The sequence below is a fragment of the Micromys minutus genome, assembly GCF_963924665.1.
Source record: "Micromys minutus genome assembly, chromosome: 14".
Classification (NCBI taxonomy): Eukaryota; Metazoa; Chordata; class Mammalia; order Rodentia; family Muridae; genus Micromys; species Micromys minutus.
Window position 1 is genome coordinate 50,022,494 of NC_137983.1, and position 26,111 is coordinate 50,048,604.

Sequence of the window (26,111 nt, forward strand, 5' to 3'; positions counted from 1 at the left end):
ATAAACGTGGTATTTGTGGCTTGTGTCAATACTGAAAACATGTGGGCTCTTGGGCCCTTGTGGTACTCTAGACAACCAATAAAACAATAGTTTCACTTAATGTACATTATCTTAATAATGTAGTTTATAAATACTTTTGTTCTAGATATTTGGTTTTTTGAAGAGTGTGTTTGTTATAAGAGTCTTGGTGTACAGGGTGATACGTATATCTGTCCATAAGGTCATATTACTCATTTTTCTCTTCCTCTGTGGAACCTACTCAGTTTTTTTAAGTCAAGTCAGACTTCTTTTTAAGTCTATTTACTAGTACATGGTCACAATCTTCATGCAACTTTTATTTAATTAGATTGTAGTAGTTTGGGTAAAAATGGCCCACATAGTCTGATAAATAGTACTATCATTTAAAAGGATTAGGAGTAAAGACCTTGTTGGAGTAAGTGTGGCCTAACTAGAGAGTGTGCCACATAGGGTAGACTTTGAGGTTTCAGAAATTCAGGCCAGGTCCAGTGTCATTCTCTCTCTCCTGCTGCCTGTGGGCCCAAGTGTAGAACTCTTGGCTCTTTCTCCAGCATCATGCCTACCGGCATGTGCTATGCTATTTACCATGATAAAAATGAAAAAAACAAAAACTCTAAAATATAAGCCAAGCCCAGTGAAATGTTTTTCTTTATAAGAGTTGTTATGATCATGATATCTCTTCATAGATATAGAAACCATAAGAGATATCACTGATTGTCAGCAAAACATCTGTTTTAAGATACACAAAAATAACATAGAATCAATGTTATCATAGAATAAATTTTCAGTAGGTGTGGTGATATATACCTGACATCCTAGCATTTGATAGGATGAAACAGAAGGCTTGAGAGTTCTATACCAGGCTTGTATACAGAGCAATTGAACCTGCCTCAAAGAAACCTATAACAAAGTCATAAATTTAAATTCACATATACTTTTTATTGTACAGAACTATTCTTTAATTATAAATGTTGTATTGTTTACATTTGTCAGCTGAAAATATTATCATCTAAAATGTACAAGATACCTCTGCCCACCCTCCTGATCTGCAGCAACTAGAAGCTATACAGCTTCACAACAAATTGTCTGTATCACCAGTTGGGAAAAACATCAAAATTAAGTGCTCACAGTTTGGGTCTTACTGAAGGCACATTGGTTACTACCTCATGGAACTAAAAGTCTCTATTTTAAAACACTGCCAATAGGGAACATTTGCGTCTATAACACGGCATGGTTAACTTTTATTTTTCTTTTCAAAATTAAAAGGTAGCCTTTTTGTCTACATAGTGTAATGGTGACATGCCAATGTATTGAATTGCTGTGCGCATGCATAACTGTGTGTTTGTGTCATGATTCACTCGAATTGTCAACTTTTCATAGCCTAAACCAGTGATTGTCAATCTGAAGGTTGCAACTGATTTTGTGTAAAACAACCTTTTCATGGATGTCTCTTAAGACTGTGTACATAACAGATATTTATATTATAATTCATAAAACTTGCAAACTTAAAGTTATTAGGTGGCAACAAAAATGTTTAGGGTCACTGTAACTACAACACGAGGAACTATACTAAAGGGCCTCGGCATTAGAAAGATTGAGAACCACTGGTCTAAACTTCTCAGAAGAAAGACTGTTGAAGAATTACCTAGATCCAGCTGTCCTGTGGATATGTCCATGAAGATCGTCTTGAGTATTAATGGGTATTGGATGGCCTAGCCCATTACGGGTAGTAACATTTCCTGGACAGGTGGTAAGAAAACTAGCTGAGCATAAACACATGCGAATCTGCAAGCAGCACTCTTCCATAACTTCTGCTTCTAATTCTTATTTTAGTTCCTGCCCTGATTTCCCTCAATGATAAACTGCAACCAAGAAGTGTAAGCCTTGCTCCCCTAAGCTGCTTGGGGTCTGAGGGTTTCTTCACAACAGGATAAAGCTAGAAGATTGTAGTTTGTTTTCCATCTGCCATATACTCCAACTCAAGTCTCTCCACTTGGATCTACTTCCTGCTTCCCTTTTGTTTTTTATTAGGTTTATTGTAGTTTTGAGCTTTTCAGTCGGAGTAGAATGCTCATGTTAACTTATGAACTGTATGGAGTACAAGCCATGCCAGTGGCTATGAGAGCAATTCTCAGGTGAGAAAAGTCCTTTGAAGTCATCTGAGTTTGTAAGTTCTGCCAAGCTCCTGCTTATCCTATGGGTATGTGTTTGATTTTAAAGTACATGTCTGGCATGCGCTGTCCATAATTTTCACTTCTGAGAGTCAAGTGAATTCACTCTGAATTTGTCTGCTGGGTGTTGGAGAACAGCCACGGTGTCCTCTGAAGGCCCGGTGGGCTCTCTGCTCACCTCTGGTTCACACCATTCACATTTTATGATCAGCAGTAGGTCAAGACATTAAACTCTACTTTTGGTCAAATTAGCACACTTATCTTTTTAATGGCTTTGTTTCATGGTCTTTGCTTCTACAGGCTAGATTCATGAGAATTTTAAAAAAGTTCTTTTCTACATTCTAAATCAAATTGAAACTTTATGTATCGGTGCATTTTAAAAGTACACAGTTTAGCACCAGAGTGGACAGAAAATATATTCATGGATAATGAATTATAAAATATTACAATGTATTAGCGACTCCAACACAAATGGCCACATGTTCTTCAGAGTTCTGAGAACCGTCAAGGAAGCTTGCTGTTCATGGACTCCTTTAAATGACATTCCAGGTGTTCCACATCATCATGTATAATGTGCCATCATTAGACAAGGATGAAAATTCTGCCAAAAAAATCTTGCAAATAACTTTCTAGTCTCATCTTCCTACACGTGGCTGCTCCCAAAACATTGATCAGAATTTTCCTACTAATCTGTTATGTTTAAAAATATCTAACTTTAATAAACTAATTCATATTTCATTATTCATCTGTTTTTGAGACAAAGAATCATTTACACCCTGTTGGCCTCAAATATTCAATACCCCTTTCTCATCCTCCTAAGTCCTGGGCTTACAAGCATGTTCTAATATCATGTCCAGCTTTACTAGTTTTTTGGTTTTCCTTTCTGTGTGTGAAGTTTCTAGACAACAGTATATCTAGGTGAGTAACTCAGATAGCTCTAAAGCTTTCCATCACTCCTGTGATGTAGCCACTCAAGGATTAACCTGAGATGTAGTCCAGTCAATTATTGCTCTCCCATCTCATGAGCAAGGTAAAGAGCATCCTTTCTAGCCTGATGATATGCTCATGATTGGCTTAGACTTGCTGACCTCCACCTTGCCCGATGCTTGCCAAACCACTTTTATTTCCTAGTTTGGTTATTAGTTATGTCTTTAAAAACAAGCAGCCATATAAATGAGAGAGCTGAAAACTATCCATAATACAACAAGAGTCTGCATTCTTAGTTTCTAATATATTTAACGATACAGGGATACTAAGGTGTTGGAAAAGAGTGGTGGTACTTCTTTCTACAAACATTGTGATCTCTGTGAAATATCTCAGTCTCACCATAGTTTTCCCTGCATGAAATAATGATGTTTTTGTATATGTATATTAATTAGAAACAAAGGTATATTTCCTGTGGTGATAAGTATCAATGCTATCATTTTCAGGGGAGGGGTTATATTTTTGTATTCAATTTAAGGAAGGATAAAATGAAGACAATAATTTACAGTAACTGCATATAAATCAATGTATAATAAAACTATACTAAAAGGAAAAACACATTAAACAGCATGCAGATAGGGAGTCAATTCAGATATTGAGGTCTGATATTACTCATAATCATTTTAATCTCAATATATCTTTACCAATTTAATCACAGCAAATTTTCCTATTATGAGTATTCTGTGTTATTGAAAACTTTGTCCTTGGCCCTGACATTTGAATATATAAATTATTCCAAAACAATACTGTTGTAAAATTATTAATTATACCTCCTAGTATTCTAACCATTAATTATATATATTTATCTATGGCATTTTATTATATTTTTAATGAAATTTTAAAAATAAAGCTACATGCATTCAGGATAGTCTTGCTAATCCTTAGAGTGTGGATTCTAAATGTAGTTGTGATCTCTTGTGTGATTGTTCCTTTTATGCTTGGCAATTTTATCTTCTATGAAAAGCCTTAAATGGGTTGAAAAATCTGTGTTAGAAATACAACATATTGCTTGTTATTGCAAATTATGTTTTATACTTTAAAAACAGCTATTTAGAGAAAAATCTATTTCAACTTAGAAAAAAAATGAATAACTTATAGCCAGTTCTCACATATGCAATAGCTGTGTTCTGTGATGGGATGCATGTCACCAAGTTCATGTATGAGCCCAAATTCAGGAGCACGGGCTCAGATGGGTAACTCCACCCACTAGGAAGGAATGCCATTTCAACTCTGTCTGCCTCTCAGGATTAGAAGAGAAAGGCACTGATACTCTAAAATGCAAGGCTTACAGCTTCAGATCCACAAGTAGAGAAAACTCTCTGGCATCTTGCAAAAGCCTATGACCTACCACTGCAGCTAGATCAGCCAGAGGCTTCTCTTAGGTTTTCGAAGAGTCATTAGCTCGACGGCTCTCCTCAGGATCAGTGTAGCGAGAATCTATCTGTGGCTAGGCTAAGCACATACAGCACCTCCTTTGATAGCGTCTGCCCTTCAAAAAACCTCCATGTCTAGAGTTGAAGGACCAGACCCAGTGCCTATATGAGTGAGCCCTGGGTGAAGCCACACACCTTTTGCTACTGCTGCTGATGCTCAAGTTCATTCTTGCTTTGCTTTTTCTTGTGTATTAGTATGTGTGGAGTCCTAAGGGATGAGGCAGCAGACTGGTACAGTGTGGCTAGCTGTGCAGGAGCACAGTCAGTTGGTACTCTCAGGACAGGGATGTGCAATGGTGGGATAACCCTGCTGGACCGAGACTATCTGCCTCTGAAAACAACTGGTGCCCCCACCACCCAAGCCTCCTTCCTCTGTGACATGATATATTTAGGTCAAGTTTCAGAACAAGAGTGAAAATCCAACCTTACATGAAATCATGCTAGTCTCGCCTAGAGAAGGCTTTCTCCTCTTTCTTGGAACACTGGAAGAATGAAAGCCAGCATTTATACTCAGTCAGGGTTTGACTGTAAAAAATAGAATTTTAATTAAATACACACAGTTACCATTTTCTATGTTCTTGTGTACTTTCTCTTTATAGAACGGTATGGCTACTTCGAGTTAATTATTCTGATAATTTGGTCTGGAGTTCAATAGTATACGTTAAACTTCTATTGCAATTTGAAAGTTCCTTAAATGAAGGGAGTTATAATCTAAGGAAAGGACCAGGATACAACATTTTATATACATAAAATGGTTCTGTTAACCTAAGACTAGAACAACCATAAGATTCTTGTTGCTGGGGATGGGGAACAGGGGAAGAGGAGAATAAATTTGTTCTCATGGGTCTTTTTCTAGAGATAAGAAATTCCTACATTGACAGACTTGTAACATTTTCAGAATGCCTGAGAAAGAAGGATAACAGCATAATTCCACTACTCTCCTGCATCAGGAAACAGTTGTTTGGTTATACCAGTATTAAAATTGGTTTCTTTTTGTTATATGTGAAACTGACATTTTTTTAACCTAATGATAATCTATCCATAACAGAAATGAATTAAGGCACTGCATAGGAATTAGTTTGCAACTCTGATCGAGTGTTATTTAAAGCCTCTGGTCAAACAGGAAGAGGAAACATGAAAATGTTTTTTTGCTTCTATAGGAAGCAATGGGAAGCAAAGTTCCCTCTGCTGATGATAGAAGTGTTGCTGATACTGACTGATTCCCAGCATCTGTCTTTGTGTTGTTTTAGCTGTGGGCCTGGCTGCATGCCAGGAACCTGCTCTCCCGAGCAATGGCATCAAGATAGGAGACCGCTACATGGTGAACGATGTACTGTCCTTCCAGTGTGAGCCTGGATACACCTTGCAGGTAGGCATCTTTCTGGGACTGTGAGGGAGGCTCAGCATGGCCATCTACAGTATTCATACCCAATGTTCATGTCCTAAGTCATATTTGTGTGCAGTTTGCCTTGTCCTCCTTGGTCTATGAATGAGCTATCCATGTATGTTTGTAAAAACATCATCATAGGAATCACCTTTTATATGATGAAGCAACTCAGTAGACTGCCACCACATTTTATTTTTTTTAACCATTATTTTCTTTCTTTCAAACTTGTGTGTTCTTTCCATACTCATGCCGAGAAAAACTAAGGACCAAGGAGGCATTCTCGTATCTATAAACCCCACCACACTTGGCTCCTATCGGTGGGTTATGCTACTGAGCACTGTGCTTTGGCTCATTTGCATTTTCCATGACCTCATTCAGCAAATTACCACCAGAGAGCCTCAGTCATTCCCCCTGCAAAGAAACATCCAATGTTTCTTCAAGAAATGCTATGAACACGTTTAGCTATGCAATTTTACAGTTGTTTAACAAAATTATCTAGACATCTCCATAAACGTACTATAAGTACATGAGCAGCAAGAGGCCGCTGCTTCTGTTATCTGCTTCCTGTTTTAACCATGTGCAGCAAACAGCAATCGTCATAGCAGTCCCTACTCATGTTTGTATTCTTCATAAAATTCATGTCTCAGAGCAGTTTCTCACAGGTTTATGATAGCATTGAATGTGGTGTCTTCTTAAATGCTGTCCCTGGGCTATGTTCTACTTAGCCTAACTTCATTCAAGAGCTTGAGTAAGAATCGAGGAAGTGGTAAGATGATGTACAATGAAATAATGGCACTATATACAATTAGTCTCTCCACATATATGGGATAAAGAACTATACCGAGTACCAGTGGACAGTATGTCTATTAAATATCCCCCCCATGCTTCAGTTCATGGAACATACAGATGTTATTGTTACAAAGAAAGGTTATTATTATATAAACAAGTAATTACATGTATCACTTTTATGAAGGCCAGACTATACCTCACAGCCCTTGGATATTCCCTGGCATGGTGCATTAATCAGGGTTCTCTAGAGTCACAGGGTTTATGGGTAGTCTCTATATAAGAAGAGAATTTGTTGGTGACTTACAGTCTGTAGTCCAACTCTCCAACAATGGTCGGCAGCATCTGGGGAAGTCCAAGGATCTTAGCAAGCAGGCGAAGAGAGAGCATTCCTTCTTCCAATGTCCTTATGTAGGTCATCAACAGAAGATGTGTCCCAGATTAAAGGTGTGTAGTACTATGCCTGGATCTGGGATTTGCTTTGTCCCAGATGACCTTGAGCTCAGAGATCTCCTTGTCTTAGTGTCAAAGATTCATAGTCTCTATGCCTCAAGATTAGGATCACAGGTGAGCCTCCCAGTTCTGGTTCATTCCAGATATAGTCAAGTTGACAACACGGAATAGCCACTATAGGCAGCAATAACCATAGAGATGTCACACACATTGGGTTATAGGAGTTGAGTTTCTCCACAGGATTCCGTATCTCTGTAACAGAAACCCAAGCTCAACCATTCTCAGGGAGACTAATTGGGGTGTTTCTTAAGCCGAAATTTGTACTTGTACTTATTACAATAGAGAGAATCCCATGTCCTAGATCATGAGTTCCACAAACAAAGGCACCTTGGTCCACTTTCATGTGCTTTTTGTTTAGTCTTTTTCCATTGGCTTTTGTTATAACTGACTGAGGCTACATCAATAGAGTCTGCCTTTCTCCCAGGAAATCCACATTTCAGCACCATCTTGTCTTCTGATATCTGTGCTCTTTTGTGTTGAAGAAGTGATCTTGCAGCTTTTGTTAGCTTTCTTTTTTAGTGATAGTTTAAGACCTTAGAGAATAACTCCTCTTTCAAACAGGGATTTCCTATACAATGGGGTTGTTTCTTAGATCTGTTTTACAAATGTAAGCTAAGCCACTGTCTTCACTGTGAACAGCATTGAGCCTGGAGCTTGGGAGATAATAATATCCCCAAGAACAGACTTTTACACTCAGCAGCTCTTATTGCTGACATGGCTTCACTAACACACTAATTACCTTGCATACATAGAACATACATTGTCCTGCAAACCACTCTTCCTAATGCAGTTCTCAAAGAAACATATATGACACAGAGTGAGACTAATGATCCTACACCCTTGTGCTAGCACCGTGGGCTGCTACTAAATCCTGAATAGCTGAAGACCCAGCCAAAATTCATGAGCTTCCATGCTCTTTTAAAACATAAGAATTCAAAAATTCCTCTTGGGATAAAACCTTGAAGATAAAATTTTCAGGATCCCATTTTGTATTTGATCTATTACACAAATTTTATTTGAAATCACTCATCTAAATTGTTTATGGTACTGTCTATAGCAGAATATACTCTGATTTGTGATAAATGACCATTTTACCAGGAGTCTTCAATAAATATCTTTAAAGGTTTTTGCACTTTATGCTTAACCATAATTCAGGAGGAAATTTATTATATACAATTTAATGGGCCACAGGATATACAAACAAATGCACTTTGGCTTCAGCTTGTCTTCTTGAAAAAACACATTTTTTAACTGTATGTGCTGGCACATGCTTTCAGTCCTAACACTTTGGGAGATCAAGGCAGAGGAACTTGAGTTTGAGGCAAGCTGGGACAACAGAGCAAAACCTTGACTCAAGCCCAAACATTATAATAAAGACAAGAGCTTAGCTTACATTTGATGAACAAAGCTAAGAAATGAAGATATGTTTTCTTTAGAACTATTTTTACAATTTCAGTAAGAATGAAACCAGAAACAAGTTTTTTTTTTTTTTTTTTTTTTTTTTTTCCCCTTGGTTTTTGTTTTTTTATAAAGAGAATAATCAGCTCGGGGAACAAACATCCTTTATCTATGTTGGCCATAAACTTATGATTCCGGAGCCCCATATGCATAGATTTTCCTAAGTCCCTTTAGTGCCACTTTTAGGTGGGAGAGAAAATGTATGATGGGATGAGGCAGAGGTGATCAGAGAAAGGGAAAATTAAAACAGAACGCCATTGAAGGGTGCCTCTGGAGCTGTGGTTCTCAACCACTGGACTGTGACCCTTTGGGGTTGAATGACCCTTTCACAGGAGTCCCCTATGACCATCTGCTTATCAGATATTTACATTTTAATGCATAGCAGTAGAAAACTACAATTATAGAGAAGCAACAAGAATAATTTTATGGTTGGGGGTTACCATCACATGAGGAACTATGGTAAAGGGTCATGGCATTAGGAAGGTTGAGAACCACTGATCTAAAGCTTTCTCTTGAGAGAGTCCTGCACAGGACATCCTTGCAAATCTCTCCACTGCTGTTTGGTCTTTAGAAGACTGAGTTTTGAACAGTGCTCTGTTTCGAGGATCACAAGACCCTGAGCTGTGAGGACTGATTTCACTACAGACAGGAAGCTGCTTCCCACCAGGCAGGGAATACTGAACTACCTATTTGTTATATGACAAAGGTTGGAGTGAGGATGAATTTGTGGCTTTTGCACAGTCAGGAAAGTTAGCCCCAAATAGGCTGCAGCATATTCTAGTACACCATCCTCTCAGCCGATTTGTCCCCGATGACCGGCCTCTTTAGCCAAATACTGTGACGTAGCTGCTGAGGGGTAAATGAGACATACTAGGTCTAATTATGTTTGTCCTCCTTGGGCATGGTGAAAAATTAGCCAAAAATGCTGTCCTTTTACGTAGTCAAGATTTTGATAGTGAAAGGGATCTTACTTGTGTTAATTGATATTTCTAAATGAGATGCATTTACAAGAGTTAGACTCACAGTTTTTAAAGAGACAAAGAAGGTAGCTATTCCTACACATTTCATCCCTAAATGCTCTGCTGTGATAACAAACAGGCTGCATGGTCTGATTTTCCACAGGGCCGCTCACACATTTCTTGTATGCCAGGAACTGTACGCCGCTGGAACTATCCTTCCCCTCTGTGCATTGGTAAGTACACCTGCAAGGTTTGCTGAGTAACCCTCATCCAGACAGCTTGCTTTGACATATACCTTTCCATGTCCCACTCAAGGCACACATTACTAGAGAGCACATTCACACAGGCATGAGCAAAATCACAGGCATGCAATGAGCTCCTCCCTGTGGAATTCAGCAATTCAGCTTTTGGAGGGACTTCAGATCAGGCTACACAGAGAAGCTCTGAGGCTCCCAGCTCAAGGTGCCAAACAGTTTGAATCCATGTCAAAAGCCCAATTTATTAATTTATGAAGGAAGATCGTAACCGCACTGACAGGCTGAGCGGCTTTTCTGAACATGCCGTTAGCCTCAGGAAAGGCATGTGTGCAGAAACAAAGCTCAGAATTACAAGCAAGCCATTGGATCTCTGGAAACTAGTCTGCTTGTATTCCACATTGAAGGGTCCAGTGACAGCTATGGATAGACACCCTTATTAGCATTGGAGAACCACTGCCTGTTGAGTGGGGATGAGGCTATGCCTGAGGCATAAAGAATCCCAGTGGAAACTGGAGGACAGCCAGCCTCGCAAAAGAGCCATCGGACCAGCTCCTCCAGTTCGAAGTTTTGACCCGCATAGCCCACCTGCCCGGTGTCTACTTTCTTTTCCTGTCCCTGCCCTAGAAAACGGGCTGGCTTTTTGTTATTTCCCCCACCTCCTCCAGTTCACGGGGCAGCTGGTATGACAGAGACTGTGGCCAACAGCAAACCCAGCAGCACTAAATCTGTCCTTATATAAAATGTTCTTAAGGTGTTTATCATGCAGGTTTTAAACAGGACTTTTGACGTTTCCATACATTGCAGCCAGACAGAAAGGAGGGAATTGGCAGTGCTTGAGTTTGGGGTAAATGTTAGCTTTGCCTGTCGGATTCCTACATCAGCCTCTGCCCCTGGTGTCTGGAGGAGCATCATTTACATTATCCTCCCAGCACCCAGAGGACTCTGACAACAGTTGTGTCTGGATCATCAGACAGCCAATGCAGAATGAAGGCTGCATCAGTGTCTGAGAACCTGGATTGCTGTTGCAGAAGCTCTCTGACACTTCCTGAGTCTGTAAGGTCTTTCCACAATGGCCACAGCTGTTGTCACATTCAGATCTCTGATGCCTGTACCCCACTCAGACAGCCATGTTGTCTGCGACTGCTTTATGGGAAAAGGGATACTTGTGACCACAAGTTGAGTAGTTTTAAATGTTGTGACATATCTTCTGTGCTGGTCTTAGTTTCAGGATTTTCTGTGTTCAGGACCATGATGATGATACACTATGCTGGTCCCCCAAAGTTAATAAGATGATGACAGTTGTGTGTTTCATTGGCATGCTAATATCCCTGCTTCTCAAACAAGTCTTAGCTATGCCATGATTATGAGAAATATATAGTTTAGGTGGCAAATAGAACTCCATACAGAGGATAATGTATGGCCCAAAATGCACTGAACAAACAAAACGCAATGCTCTATAGCAGCCTTGCTCTGGAAAAAAATTCCCATCTGTATTTCCCATCATATCCTCTGTCAAGGGAGCATTCTTCCTCAGAGGCCAGTATTTTATTTGTGACACACAAACATAAATTTCTCTATTAACATGCCTTCCACACAAAAAGATCCTTGTGTAAAATGGACATTTGTATCCCAGCCTTGGTCTGGAACAAAAGAAGCAGAAGGATTTCAAGGAGCCTGCGGATTTTTTTACATAGATCACCCAACTTCTGGTGAGCTACCGTTTTCTACATATAGTGATTTTCATTCTTTCAACTCTGAGGTGGAACTGACTCCCAGCAGATTCAGATGATGGCTCTTGTGTTTGCTCTGTGCTTCATAAGAAAATGTTTTATTTGAATCTGAATAACTTAGATTAGCAAGATATATGAATTTTACATGTCCTCTAATGAGAATATATATATGTATATATATTATATTTTATATATGTATGTATATGTACGTATGTATATATATTATATTTTATATATGTATGTATATGTATGTATGTATATATATAAGCAAATATATATTTATAATTTTTATATATATATATATATATATATATATATATATATATATATATATATATATAAGCAAATACTGAAGTTACATCAACTTCTATGGTTTGAGGCAAGGCATACAGAGAAATTCCCCATTGTTAGAACTCCCACATGATGGTAATGAGCCATGAAGGAATTAAAGCATTTTGTAGCTGTGAGCTCCAGGTTTATCTGAGCCCAGGAAGGTAGGAGTTTGTAGAGAGATAATATTTTACTCATTGGCTTCCTGGAAACCTCATATTCTAATTCTTTATAACCACATAACTAATAGAGTCAAGGTACATAAGCTATTTTCTAGAACTCATTTAAGACACAGCTTTGTTCTGAGAGCTTAAGTAATGCTGAATGTTTTTAATATCACATAAAGTTCTGGAGGGGCAGGCAGATTGCCAGGACCCCCAGAAGAATTGAAGTTCATATTGTGGCTGACAGGACTACAGACTTCTTGCGTTGTGGGGTTTTTCAACAGTGTGTGACTTGTGACATAGAATAAAAATGCATCTATTTTTGCTGGAGCATTAGGAATATGCACAAAATAAGATATATAAATTCAGAAGAATACAAAGTTCCTGAAGCAAGAATCAAGCATCCTTTTGCAGCATACCATCGGTTGATGGCCCTCCACGCAGATAGCTTGTTGAGCTTGAGATGACATCATGAGAAAGGTTGAGCAGGACTTGGTTGGGTCAATGGTGTCAAAGAAACTCTATGTCTTAGAAGTAGCTTCAGCCTGGCCATTATAGAACAGAGTAAGCCTGGGACTGGAGAGATGGCTCAGTGGCTAAATGCATTGGCTGCTCATCCAAAGGACCTGAGTTCAGTTCTTAGCACACACATTGTAGCTTACAAACAGCTTTAATTCCATCTTCAGTGGTTCTAACACCCTCTTCTGGCTTCTGCTGTATGTCTCAAGTACCTATATTATACACAGACCTAAGTACAGGCAAAATACACATATGCATAGTTATTGTTTAGCAGCAGGCTGGCAATAGGGGTCTATTAATATCCCAAAGTAAGGTAGATGGGGGTCATGTCCTTAAGGAGTTCTGATTTGATGTTAATCAGCTGACCTTTTTTATAAGTACAAGGCTGGCCTGTGCTAGTGGCACAGTATCTAGATGTTCGTGTGAAACAAAGCACTGTCCCTGTCCTGTGTTTGGGATGGATAACAATACTGAGGATGGCACTTCTCCTTGTTTGGCCAGGTCTTGTTAATGACAGCCATGTCAATATTCCTCTGACAGGCTTTGGGATCTATAACAGATGCCCATATTTTATGGCATTGCTTTATTTTGGTCACACTTGAGATCAGAAAGGGCTTCTTAGAAACACTGGACATTCATACTCCAGTCCTTGTGGCCATTCCACATTTTCTGTCTATGTTCTCTCTGGTTCTCCCTCATATCACACTTCCTTGCAGGTAAAGGGTCCTACGTAGAGAAGTGCTGTAGTTTACCCCCTATTCTGGCATGTTTTAGCCCAGTGCAGATCCAGGAACCACACATAAGCAGAGTGTGCACTTTATATATGAACCTCAGCCACTGACAGCTTCCTGCGAGGCTGCTTTCTAAGTTATGTGCATGCTGGTTGTATCTGAGCTGGTGTCTAGAATCATATCATCAGAAGATTTAAAGTTAGTTCTAGAACACAGAGAATGTCAAAACCCAAGTTTCAATACCCTGTCTTAAGCGCCTAACCATAGTCACAATGCTCACCTTGTAAATATTTTCTCACATAAAATTTGCCTTTGGTGGGTAAAGTTATCTAACCTTGATGATTGGAAATAATTTGAAAATTAAAAAATAAACTCTGCCAGAGGCTTCTGAAAACATAAGCTGGGCACTTAGAAATTGTCTCTTTAGCAGATCATAAATGCTCAGACCCTTGTGGCTGATGCACACAGATGTATCTATTATTATAAAATCCAATTTCCTTACTGGAAATTTTCAGACACAGTAGCATAGCATATGCCCAATTTCGATACAGACTTCATGATGTGGAATTTTCTGGAATATGCAGTTGCGGAGCACTATATTCTCCATTTAAAGGAACTCCAAGGACTAGGGATAGACACTGCAGCCCCAGAACCAGGCAGAACTGGAGCATCCTAGGGAACCGGTAGGCTATCCCAGTTGTGAACCTTGAGGTCAGTTACTTAGTCTCATTGGCTTTATGTTCGTCTGTCAGATGAGGGCCATCTGAACCTCAGCCTTTATGATTGCTGTGGGGCTTCAGGGATGGCACTCATTAGTTAACACACAGTAGGAGCCTAAGTGCATTTTATTACACTCAGTAGGGTTCAAGAAAACAGATAGTGGATAGGTAGCAATACTACCACAAATGGGAACTGTAAAGCCAAAGTCAACATGACACCTGTTTTAAATGCACTGTTAAATGAGCTGACCTTTGTTAAAAGCCTAGAACGCCAGAAGGCAAGTTCAGAAGAATCGTGATTCCCAGTATCCCACAGTGAGGAGGGAAGCTAGACCCCTGGGTATCTAGGACATATGACAGGCTGTTGTTAGGTACTACCCCCCCCCAGGTCCTTGAACTTTCTCTTCAATAGTGTGGTCCAATAAGCTGGGTTAAATTAGGTGTCCTTGCTGAACACAAAAAACTCTACAAGATTCCTGTGGTTTTTCTTTTTAACAGCCACCTGTGGTGGGACACTCACCAGCATGAGTGGAGTGATCTTGAGCCCGGGGTTCCCAGGGTCCTACCCCAACAACTTGGACTGCACCTGGAAGATATCACTGCCCATTGGCTATGGTGAGTAGACCAGGAATCATACTGCCAGCCTAGTCCCTCTGAGTGATTGTGGTGAACCATTGATTTAACTGTCTTTAATTGGAAGTAGATTTCAGATTTAAAGAGAGCTTTAACAGAAGAACATTGAGAGCAGAAACTTTAAAAATTCATTCAACCATGTGGGTGTCCTCAAGAAAAATGTAATTAGCTGAATGATGCTGTGACATGGATCCATATGTTATGGGTCCTCTCATTTACATCTTTGCCTAGCCTCCTTGGTCTCTGGGATTCTGGAGTGGTGACTTTCGGTAGCAGTTTTTAGGGCTTTCTTAATGCTGTAGCATAGTCTAAATAGAATAACACATTAATTTGGAAATATAGTATCTTATTGACTTGTTAGTTATATAATATGTTAGTTATTGGCTTATGGAATTTTAAGATGTACTTAACTATTAACTTTTAGATGTTTGGAGTATCAGTTTTGCAAACTGTCATAGGCAGGGTTTCTATTTCGCACAAAACATCATGACAAAGAAGCAAAAGGAAAGTGCTTGGGGAGGAAAGTGTTTATTCAGCTTATGCTTCCACATTGCTGTTCATCACCAAAGGAATTCAGAACTGGAACTCAAGCAGGTCAGAAATCGGGAGCTGATGCAGAGGCCGCGGAGGGACTTTACTTACTGGCTTGCCTCTCCTGGCTTGCTCAGCCTGCTTTCTTATAGAACAAGGTCTACCAGCCCAGGGATGGCACCACCCACAGTGAGCTGGGCCCTGCCCCCTTGATCACTAGTTGAGAAAATGCCTTAGAGCTGCATCTCTTGGAGGCATTTCCTTAACTGAGGCTCCTCTCTCTGTGATAACTCCAGCTTGTGTCAAGTTGACACAAACCCAGCTAAGTACACAAACTTTATGGTTTTGCTTAAATACTAAAATCATATTTTGCCCTGACTTCCAAAGCACATGATCATTGTGAAAGTCTCTAATTCTCTCCCATGTCAGCCTTCACTTATCCTTGTGCCTTCCTTCTCACTATAGACCTTTCATCTGGCCTCCAGCTGCTCTCTTTCTTCTAAAGCCACACTGTATGTGTACCAAGGGGGTCAGGGGAGACTCAATGGAAATTCTAAGTGGTAGTAACTGGGCACCTAGACATCAAACACTTGGTGTGGAGATGAGGAATGACCAGAAGCTATACATAAATTATTGTCCTAGAAGGTCATAGAGTTTTCAAAGCATCTTCCTTGAAGAATTATGACTATGATAGCCTCATGTAGACAAACAGTTCTAGAAAAGACATATCTGGCCAACTTGCTCATTAGAGAAGACTGTGTCCATGCAGTAGAATGAAGGCTATGCCTTCTTTGAGCAGGTATATGACAGATGTTGTCAGCTATCATTTGATTAGCTACACAAGGTTAGAGAAGGGCTTGGTGGGTAGTCTAAGAAGGCCAGTATATGGAGTCTTGACCCAGAACTTTTTCAGTGCCATAAATAAGTCAAATGACAAAGGTCAAGGAGGAGAACAAAGGCCTCAAGGAATTGAATGGCTTTTCCTTGAAAGACATCCCACTGTAGATAAGGCACCAATGGAAAGTCAAAGAAATTTTCACCCGAGTCACACCCGAGTGAATCAGTGAGTTCTTGGGATTACTTATGGGACTACGGTTGAGGGGTTACTTACAGATGCATAGATGTTTCAAAAAAAGCTACTTCTCAAAAAGTCCCAGCATAGAATAGACTACACCATTGGAGTTCCCTGCACAACTTTCAGAGAACTTGGAAACTCGGAGCCCTTGTTACTGCAGAAGTTCTTACTGCTTATATATAAGCTTGTATAGGCTCTATGTGAATCTTGTAATTCCAGGACTTCCTGAGACATCTAAGTTTTATGGTCTTCTAGAGCCTTACAAATTTTATTTACTTCAAGAATCTTAAAGAACCTTGCACCTCCATAGAGGAAGGTATATTTTAATTCAGACGTCAACACTGTACCCCTTCCTCTGGGTTTTATATCTTTTTGTTCCTTTTTGGACATTTTTTTTCTGGGCCTTGGGATTGGAGGATTGGATGATGTAGACGCCTGATTGTCAGGCCACTATATCACATCAATAGTCATTTAGTCTCAGAAGTTTGACCAGGTGAGGGTCTCTAGTACATCCGCTAAGGAGTTCATGAGTAATTGAAGGTAACAGCAATAGTAATATCTGTGTATAAACACAAATGATTACAAGGCAACTTGACAGACAAATCACATCTGTTTAACACAATAGTAGCAGTTGCTTCTATACTGAAGGCCATGAACTCCTAAGCCTTACTTACAGTACCAGATTTAAATTCCCTCCTGTGAAATAGGCCCTCAACCCTATTGCAAAATAATTGATATTCCCAACAATTAGACCAAGATTGAATCAGAAGGTACAGCATAGAATGAAGGCTCATAGTCAAACAGGACAGTTTGTGACAATTCTCCCCCCAGCAACTCACATGGTACTCTCCAGTACTGTGACAGCCAGTCAGCAAAAAGAGTTTTTAGTTCAGTTAGAGCCTGATGTCCCTATGTTCGGAAGCTAAACTATACAAAGGTTTCCAGCCATGCCAAATTCTCATCTACTTCTGGCATGCATCCTGTAGCAATGGCAATATCTTAGGTTCCATGAGGCCTCAGTGGCCTCCTTAGCCAAGAAAATATAGTAGGTATCCCACTGCTAACACTAGAATTTTCAGTTAATAATCATGGGGCTGTTTTGGAGTGTCATTTCCTACCCACAATTTCTTCATTTAAACTTTTCGTCTTTGCTGTTCTTCAAGATGCTTTTACAAACCTGTAAGAAACACTAAGGTTAGAATTATGTAGTGATGAATTTTTCCCTTTTCTCCCTCTCATCTCTGGCCTATACTAGATATTAAAGACCATTTAAATGGTCTCCTTCTTAGAATCCACCTTCAGCACAGTTCGGGGTAAAGTTTCTTCCCTTTTAGTGAATCATGCTGCTGTCTGTGCTGCTTTGGGAAAGTGGAATCTATTTAAAATCCCTGGGTCTTCTTTCTTGAGTATGTGTAAAGATACAGTTAAAAAAAATGTCACTTGGATATTATTTTGCTTTTTTTTTTGGTCTTGTTTTTTATAATCCCTTTTTTAAATAAACAAATGTAGTGTGATATAAGAATATTACATTCTAAATTATAGAATGGATCATCTGGTGTAGTAAGGATAGTATAAAAAGTTCTTTAGAATGTTTGCTACCCACATAGCAAAGAGGTTAATACTTATAAATTCATCAGCTAAAAATGAGTGCTTTGCTCTAAAGTCAGGGACACATTACTATTTAAAGCTTTGTCAAAATTAGAAGCCAAATCCTTTGTGCAGTGGACTCTGCACTGACACTTGATCTTCAAAGCGACACTACGACCAGATGAAAGAGTGCTGTGTAAATTTCAGTAGAGATATGCTCTCAGATTGGTTCTCTTGCTATATTCATAGAATTTTAGAATATTCTATGAGATAATAAAAGGATGACTAGGCTGTATTTGTCCTAATCCCTTCACTTGAGCTCTGTAATGTCAAACTTGAGGAAGTTTGTTAGAAATTAGATAAGAATACAATCCCACTTTAAAGCAGATTAGAGCCAAGCTCTGTTTCATTTGCTGATAGGAATTAGGGAGTGTGATATGTGGCTGGATACTTTATCCTTCTCAAAATGGTAATTTTGCTCACAATGCTATAATTGTCATTCCACTTTCTTTTCAAGCTTAATTTTGTGCAAGTAGAAAGCCACCTTTTCTCTATCCTCTGCTCTTTCAATGTTGGCCATCTTCCATCTAGTTGGCTCTTGATGTGGCTGGAGACTGAATTTCTTCTGAATTGTTTTATCCCAGAAAAACAGATTGGGCATTCCTTACCAGCCGCCAAATGAGGAAGTTGTCTATCTGCCAAGAGATATAAGATGAAGCTCACACTTAATTGGGAAAAAAATTTCAAAGTTTGACTTACTAATTGAAGATATGTCTTTCTCTTCTGAATTCTGTCCCCTTGGCCTCTTTCTAATGTTTTACACCAGCCAGTCTCTCTCACTCTTCCTTCACTGGGCCAACTTAAACACAATAAAAACTCATTTTCTCCAAGAAATAGCAGAATGCACTTGAGTCGCTGGCAATTGGCTTTGCTTTAGCTTGCATCTGTGATTATACACAGGAAGTGAGGACATTGTTCATCTGAGATGGCTATAACCTTACTGCAATCTTTCTTCTGTAATAGTAGACATAGCTGATCCTGCTTAAACTCTATGATCACCTATAAAATTAAAATGACACTAAGCATTGACTGACTTAGTGATTTTGAAATAGAAGTTGCCAACGAGAACTGTGACAGGGTAGTTGGCCTTATGCTAAGTTAACTGGAAGGACAATAGCTTAATGTATGTCCTTCCTACAGGTTTTCCATGAGAGACTTTAAGTTTTTAGAATTATTTATTTTTTTATCACCCACAACTCCTTCCTTAGCTCCCCTTCAAAGCCCTTCCCTCACCTGCCTATTTACGAGCCTCTTCCTTGGAAACTTGCCATTTCCTCTATATCTAATCTTAGGTAGAATAGCTCATATAAGCACTAGATTTAACTTTCAACAAGAAAAGTCTTTAGCCTCAAAGTCAAGAGGTAATTGGAAGTGATTCAGTGAGAGAATACGGGTCTAGTATGTAAGACATCCTGGATTTGATCTCTAGAACCACATTATGAGAAGGAGGAAAGGGCAAAAAACATTTTTCTTATTTTATTACTAATGTTTATAGTGTGGTTTTATTTTAATTTAATATTGACTTCTGATAAAATCATGATTTACATGCCATGTATGAGGCCAGCCTTGTGTTTTGGTATAATCATTGATATAGTGATATTTCCGTAAGTTGTCATTCTAAGAATAATGTCTGTACTTCTTTGATATGGTGATAGCAAAACTTATGCATGTCACAAAATTTATTTATGGATATGAATTTTGCAGACAGAGATCTCCCAGAGTTAATCTAAGATATATCTTCAAAGATACAATATTTCCTCTACCATGTTCCCTTTTCTTTCAGAAATGAAATGATAATCCCGCTATTTGTCTTTGATTTTGGATAGACTATCATGAACTTTCTGAAGATTGCATGTTTTCTCATAGGTGCACATATTCAATTTCTGAATTTCTCAACCGAAGCCAACCACGACTACCTGGAGATCCAGAATGGCCCTTACCACAGCAGTCCAATGATGGGCCAGTTCAGTGGCCCTGACCTGCCTGCATCCTTGCTGAGTACCACACATGAAACCCTCATCCGCTTTTATAGTGACCACTCACAGAACCGACAAGGATTTAAACTCAGTTACCAAGGTAAACAACAAAATAAATGGAGCTACAGATGCCTCTTATACTGCATTTACCTAAATCTCCCTGATTGGTTAAAGCCTCATGCAGCCAAACCTATTCCCAGAACATGTCAGACTCTGACTTGTGGTGAAATCTTGACTCTCCTGGAACATTGGGCTGAGAATACAGAAAAATGATTAGCCACATGAGGATCTTGTGCAGTCTCTGTTCTCAGCCTAATCCTCCCTTCTTTCTCTCTATTCCTGTCATCATTCACCTCCAGTCACAGGGCTTTCTCTTCTGTCACTTATCCCTTATAGCCCTTTAGGATATGGACTGGAACCAAAGAGTCCACCAGTATCAAAGGTGATACAGGTAGTCCCAGGCACTTGTGCCTTTTAGCTCATCATCATGTATTCTACTGTTTGAACCTTGCAAGGCACATCAGTGTCTTAGTAACTGTTCTACTGCTGTGAAGAGACATCATTGCTAAGGAAACTCCTATAAAAGAAGGCATTAAATTGGAGTTTTCTTTTCAGTTTTAGAAGTTTTGTCCATTATCATCATGGCACAATGCATGGTGTCAAAGAGGCAGACATGGTACTGGAGAAATTGCTCTATATCCTAATCCCTGGGCAGGATGAAGAAAGAGCATGACAGGGCCTGGCATGAGCTTTTGAAACCTCAAAGCCCACCAGCAGTGACCCACTTCCTTCAAAAATGTCATATCCCAACAAGGCCACACCTCCTGGTCCTCATAATCCTTTCAAAGAGTTCAATCCCTGGTGACTAAATATTTAAATATATGAGCCTGTGCGGGACATCCTTATTCAAACCACCACACTCAGGCAAAAGAAGCAGTTCAGAAGGAATTCATTCTCCTCTCTCACTTCTCCAAACACAAAATCACTGAGAAAAGTTCCTCTCAGTTTATCCCAAATAACCTTTCAGTTGTCAGAAAACTCAACATTTTTATTATACCTGAGATCATTTTATTGGCCTTCCTCCAAATATTGTTAAATTAAATTAAGTTGAAAATACTCATTGTTGACACATTGTTTCCCCCTTTGTTTTATAAGCCTTTCTCAGAAATAGCACATTGTATCAGTGTCACACTGGCATGTATGGTTGACTCTCTGGGAGTATTCTTTATATTGTTATCTAAAATGTTAACACGGACTTTCAGAATTGGGGTCTCTGAAAAGATGAATCCAGTCAGGAGGAAACAGAGGGAGATATTCTTTTCATGGTCCTTCAAGGATCTCAGATTATGGGCACTACATGGAAGAACTGTGTCTATCACCCAGCTCTGGTTGATGTCCTTAGAATGAGGTGGGCTTCACCTAAATCTTTCCATGGTAGAGGTCATTAGTCATCAGGACTCAGGATCACTGCTCCTTGGTGACTAAGTACAGAGGCATGCTTTGTTGGTACCCTAAGAGTCCTTTGGGAAGGAATTGTTTGTTGTCATGGCTGTTAAATGAGCCTGGGACTCTGAGTTACTCCAGGATTTGAACTGGTATTCCAGTGGAGAAGTTTCTTACTCTACGTGTCTGAAAGTTCGGTTGTATTTTTGTCTTCTTTTGTTCTCTTCTGTACTACATGAGAATTAGATAGACTAAGCCAAGAGATAACCTGGGTTTTCTCAAAATCTAGAGCCAATTGCCTATACATAGGTTTAATAAAGATTCTACCAGGACAAATATTGTGGGAGAGTGGTGGATACTGAAAATCTGTGCCATGTTCCAGTAGTACCTGATCCATGCTGGTTCCCAATGCGCCTTGTGAATACTGTACTTGGTGATGCTTCCTCCCCAGTACTAAAGGACTTGCATTCTACTGCCTGCCCACTTTAGGGAAATCCCTGAACTATGTGGGGGCTCTTCTTTGTTAGGTTTGGTGTTATGCTCTTGACTGCTCATTAAATGAAGTCTACTTCAGTCTCCACTCATTGCAGACAGTTCTCCCTGTCTACCCAATCCCTGCCAATACAGATGCTGGTTTGGATGCTGGGTTCCTTTCTGGACTTTAGTAAAGTAGGAGTTTGTAGGGAAAATTTAAGATCTGTGTTTGGACTCTTACTCTTAATAATAAATACGTAAAGGATGCTGAAGGAAATTCAGTGATAATTGTGTTAGAGTTTAAAACAGAAACAACTGAGCAGGCAAAGTACAAGTATTGCCAACTGCCAGGAAGAGGGAAAGGAGGGAGGAAGGCTATCTTCTTTCAAACCAACCACATGATGGACTGGGAGTAGCTTCAAAGAAAGAATGAGAAAGTTCATAATTCCAGTCACCCCATACCCAGGCTTTGGAGAGAGAAGAAAAATTTAGAAGCCCATGCTTTAAGTAACTCAGAAGACCAGTTTTGCAGATGTAGATAAAAGTGAGTCCATCCGTAATATCATCAAAGGAGGGGCTTCTCAGAAGAGTAGGTATATCATCTCATTAAAGAAATAATTATTTCCCTCGTGTCATTATCATGGGTTTATGTGAGCCAACCTTCCTGAGGGGTTCTCTTCATCAGTAACTGATGGGCTCAGTTAGATTAACTCTTGGTTTAGTTTCATGGCTACTGGAGTAGATGGTGGAAAGTAATGCTTTAATCTTGGGAACAAGTCAGAATCTAGTATCGCCAGACCGAGAGCCAGAAATAGATTTTATTATTTTGACCAAAATCCAATTCTAAAGATGTATACTGGAAGCCAATAGTATTTATACTAGATTTTTCTGTCATACTCTTTCGTGTAGCCTCTAGGTAAGGGTATTTATTTTTAAAAGGCAAACTCAGACTTCCTTTCTATTTAGTTTATATCTGCCCTGTATGTAGGCAGGGCAGAGCCAAAGGATTTGGTTTAAATACTTCTGAAATCTCTGGCTTCTGGGATGAGAGAGAGTGAAGAGGAGGGAGGGAGGGAAGGAGGAAGGGAAGGAGGGACAGAGAGAGAGAGAGAGAGAGAGAGAGAGAGAGAGAGAGAGAGAGAAAGAAAGAGAGGGAGGGAGGGAGGGAGGGGGAGGGAGGGAGAGAGAGAGAGAGAGAGAGAGAGAGAGAGGAAGAGAAAGAGTGTGTGTGTGTATGTGTGTGTGTGTGTGTGTGTGTGTGTGTGTGTGTGTGCACACGCGCGCGCATGCACGCAGGTATGTCCATGTGTAAGAGCACTGGCTGCTCTTGCATAGGACTCAGATTCATGTCCAAGTGCACACAGCAGCACACAACTATCTGTAACTCTAGTTCTAGAAGCCCTCTTTTGGCCTCCTCAAACATTTGTGATGTACAGATATGTGTGTGCTCAAAACACTCATGCATATAAAGAATAAATAAACTTCATTATAAAATCCACACTTTTTATATTTATTGTAAAGGAGGCATGTGTGCTACAGCACATACATGGAGGTCAAAGGACAACTTGCAAGCATCGTTCATCTCCTTCCACCATGTGTGTCACAGAGCTAGAGCTCAGGGCACAAGTCATGGCAGCAGCAAATGCCTTTACATAATGAACAATTCTGCCAGGGAATCTCTTCCTTCGAGACTGGATCTCAATACATAGACCATTCTGGATTTGATCTTACAGAGATAAACATGCCTATGCTTCCTAGGTGCTGGGATCAAAGTTGTGTGCCACCATAACTATTCCTTTTAAAATCAGATATTATGATGACTCCTTATTTATTGGATCCTGGAGTGTGACTTGACCATCAAAATTCACAAAGGACTTACATTGTTTACCACAAGTCTTCTTCCAGCAGAAGTATAAAAGAACTAGTATAGAGACCAATTACCAAGAAAGAATCATTCAAAGAGTTTTAACTTTATATTTAAAGTTCTTCCATAAGGTGTTGATATGCAAATCATTTTTGACTAAAGGGTTACCTGTTCTGTAGTTCTGTGGTGTTGAAAAGAAGCCTTTTGAAAACACTCACTAACAGTTTCCCTTTAGAAAGGGCAAGGACACAGTACCACAGAGAAATGGCTTCCTTCCTGTTCTGACAAAGCCTTGCAGTTTGGGCAGCATTTGTTTGGAGTCTTTCAAGCTTCTGGGTTCTGTGAATGTTGTGCTAAGTTGAAGATAATTACCAGAAGGTCGCCTTGTCTACCTGCTTGTGACTCTAAGAGCCTTCCATGGCACAGACATGATTAAAGAATATGCTTGTAGCAAACTCTACATGTGAAATGGTTGAGGTTTGAGGCCTTCTGCAAGCATATTCCCGCCTGTGCTTCTGGATTTTTTGCCCAAGATGTTTCATCTTTGAGTGGTGCATGTTGGGCCAGCCATCAGATTTCCATGTGTCCTCTACCTGTGTGCCTAGCCTGTGTATCATCAGTGCCTTAATAGATAGCATGATTTATGCCCCTTTGGGGAAGAACTTCAACATCTCGGAGGAGAGTCTGACCTCACAGAACCATCTGATCTGCCTTTGGCCTGAGCCTTTGGCACTGGGTTCTCAAACTGCCTTTAGCATACAAGAAAAGTCTTAAGTAATGTGTTCAAGAGTGAGGTTCTCATGGCAATTATAAACAGAGGGCTGGACAATTAAGGGTCAAGACCATAATCCTCAGAATCTGCCAGCCTCTTTACTCAAGTCAGTGATTCTCAACCTTCCTAATGCTGAGGACCTTTAGTACAATTCTTCATGTCATAGTGACCCCCAACCATAAATTTATTTCATTGCTACTTTATAACTACAATTTTATAGTTATGAATCATAATGTAATTATCAAATAGGTAGGATATCTGATATGCAAAAAAGTAAAAAGGTAGTTTGACTTCCAATGGGGTGATAACTAACAGGTTGAGAACTCCCACCTTATGGAAATTTTCAGAAAGGGCAGCAGTTTACTTCAGGGTCAACAGAAGTTTCATACTAGGCTCAGGCCTTAGAGACAAGGTATAGCTCTTCTGTTTGGGTGACAGATAAAATGCTACTTGGAAACTCTGGCTCTTTGTCTTTGAAAGAAGGTTTTACGAGGTTTGCATTACAGAAAAGCTGCTTCTATAGATGTGGTTGGAGAAAGGACAAGGGAAGAAAACCTGAGAAAGCCCATCCTGGCATTCAGGCTCTGGTGATGCTCCTGGGGAGAGACCCTTACATGAAGGCTCAGCCACTCTCTGTCGCCTCCCTCCTATTATCCTATGACCAGACCAGGGATAGATTAAACCTCCTGATGACTCATCTGTGAGACTACAGTTGTATTTCTGATACATCAAGCTCTGCTTCTCCCTTGGTTGACGCTGAGGCTGGGGAATCTTTGTTTTTCTTTCTATACTCAAATACATTGGGAAGAGAACTGGACCCTACTCTTAAAAGCGGCCTAAGGCTGTGAGGGTAGAGTGCTGAGGCCCTGTGGCAGTGGAAACTGTCATCTCTAATTGCAAACACATTAAGTCTTCTTTTGAAGGTCAGGTTCAAATTTGAAATGCCTCACAATAGAAATAGTAATGGAAACACTAGAGAAGCCAGCAATAGTGCATACTTCAGTTTTGTTTACAGTGAGTTTTAGCTGTTGTAAATATCTCCTAGAGATATACTCTCAGTGTACTTCAGTTATATCAACACTTAACTATTGGAGCTCAGACATAGGAAAACAAAACTAGAATCTTTGCCACATGTACCTCACTTCTTGCATCCTTGTCCATCTTGTTCAAGCCCTGTTTTGCTCTAGTTTATAAGTGAGGGAAGAGTGAAGCCACTCTGTCACTAGAAGGAAGTGTTCATTGGGCATCAAACTGTTGTGGGAATCTCCTGAAGGACAGAGAAAAGCAAAATGATGGGAAAGCATGCAGAGGTGTATGGTAGTCACCAGGATAGGGTCTTTGAGTTGATGTAAACTGTTTCTATTGAGTGAGCACACAATGTCCTTACCAGAGCTTGTTTACCAGTGACGATGAATTAAGGGAGGTCCTGGTAAATAGAAACTTACATTATGAAATGCCTGAGGAGTGTCAAATTTAGGCTTCTATTTCTTAATAACAGCCCTTCTATTTACCTGGTCATAGTCCTTCTATTTAGCAC

At 39.7% G+C, this 26,111-nt stretch overlaps 1 protein-coding gene across 1 annotated transcript in view; it reads left to right on the plus strand.

Moving 5' to 3' along the window:
• Window positions 1-26,111, plus strand: part of CSMD1 (CUB and Sushi multiple domains 1) — a gene marked incomplete at its 3' end in the record, with an annotated part of 1,481,492 nt that overhangs the window by 1,342,545 nt on the left and 112,836 nt on the right. Inside the window, exons 38-41 of the mRNA XM_080928326.1 lie at window positions 5,857-5,975; window positions 9,873-9,942; window positions 14,658-14,774; window positions 19,912-20,121. Of these exons, the coding sequence (XP_080784452.1) occupies window positions 5,857-5,975; window positions 9,873-9,942; window positions 14,658-14,774; window positions 19,912-20,121 (516 nt within the window). The remainder of the gene's footprint in view (window positions 1-5,856; window positions 5,976-9,872; window positions 9,943-14,657; window positions 14,775-19,911; window positions 20,122-26,111) is intronic.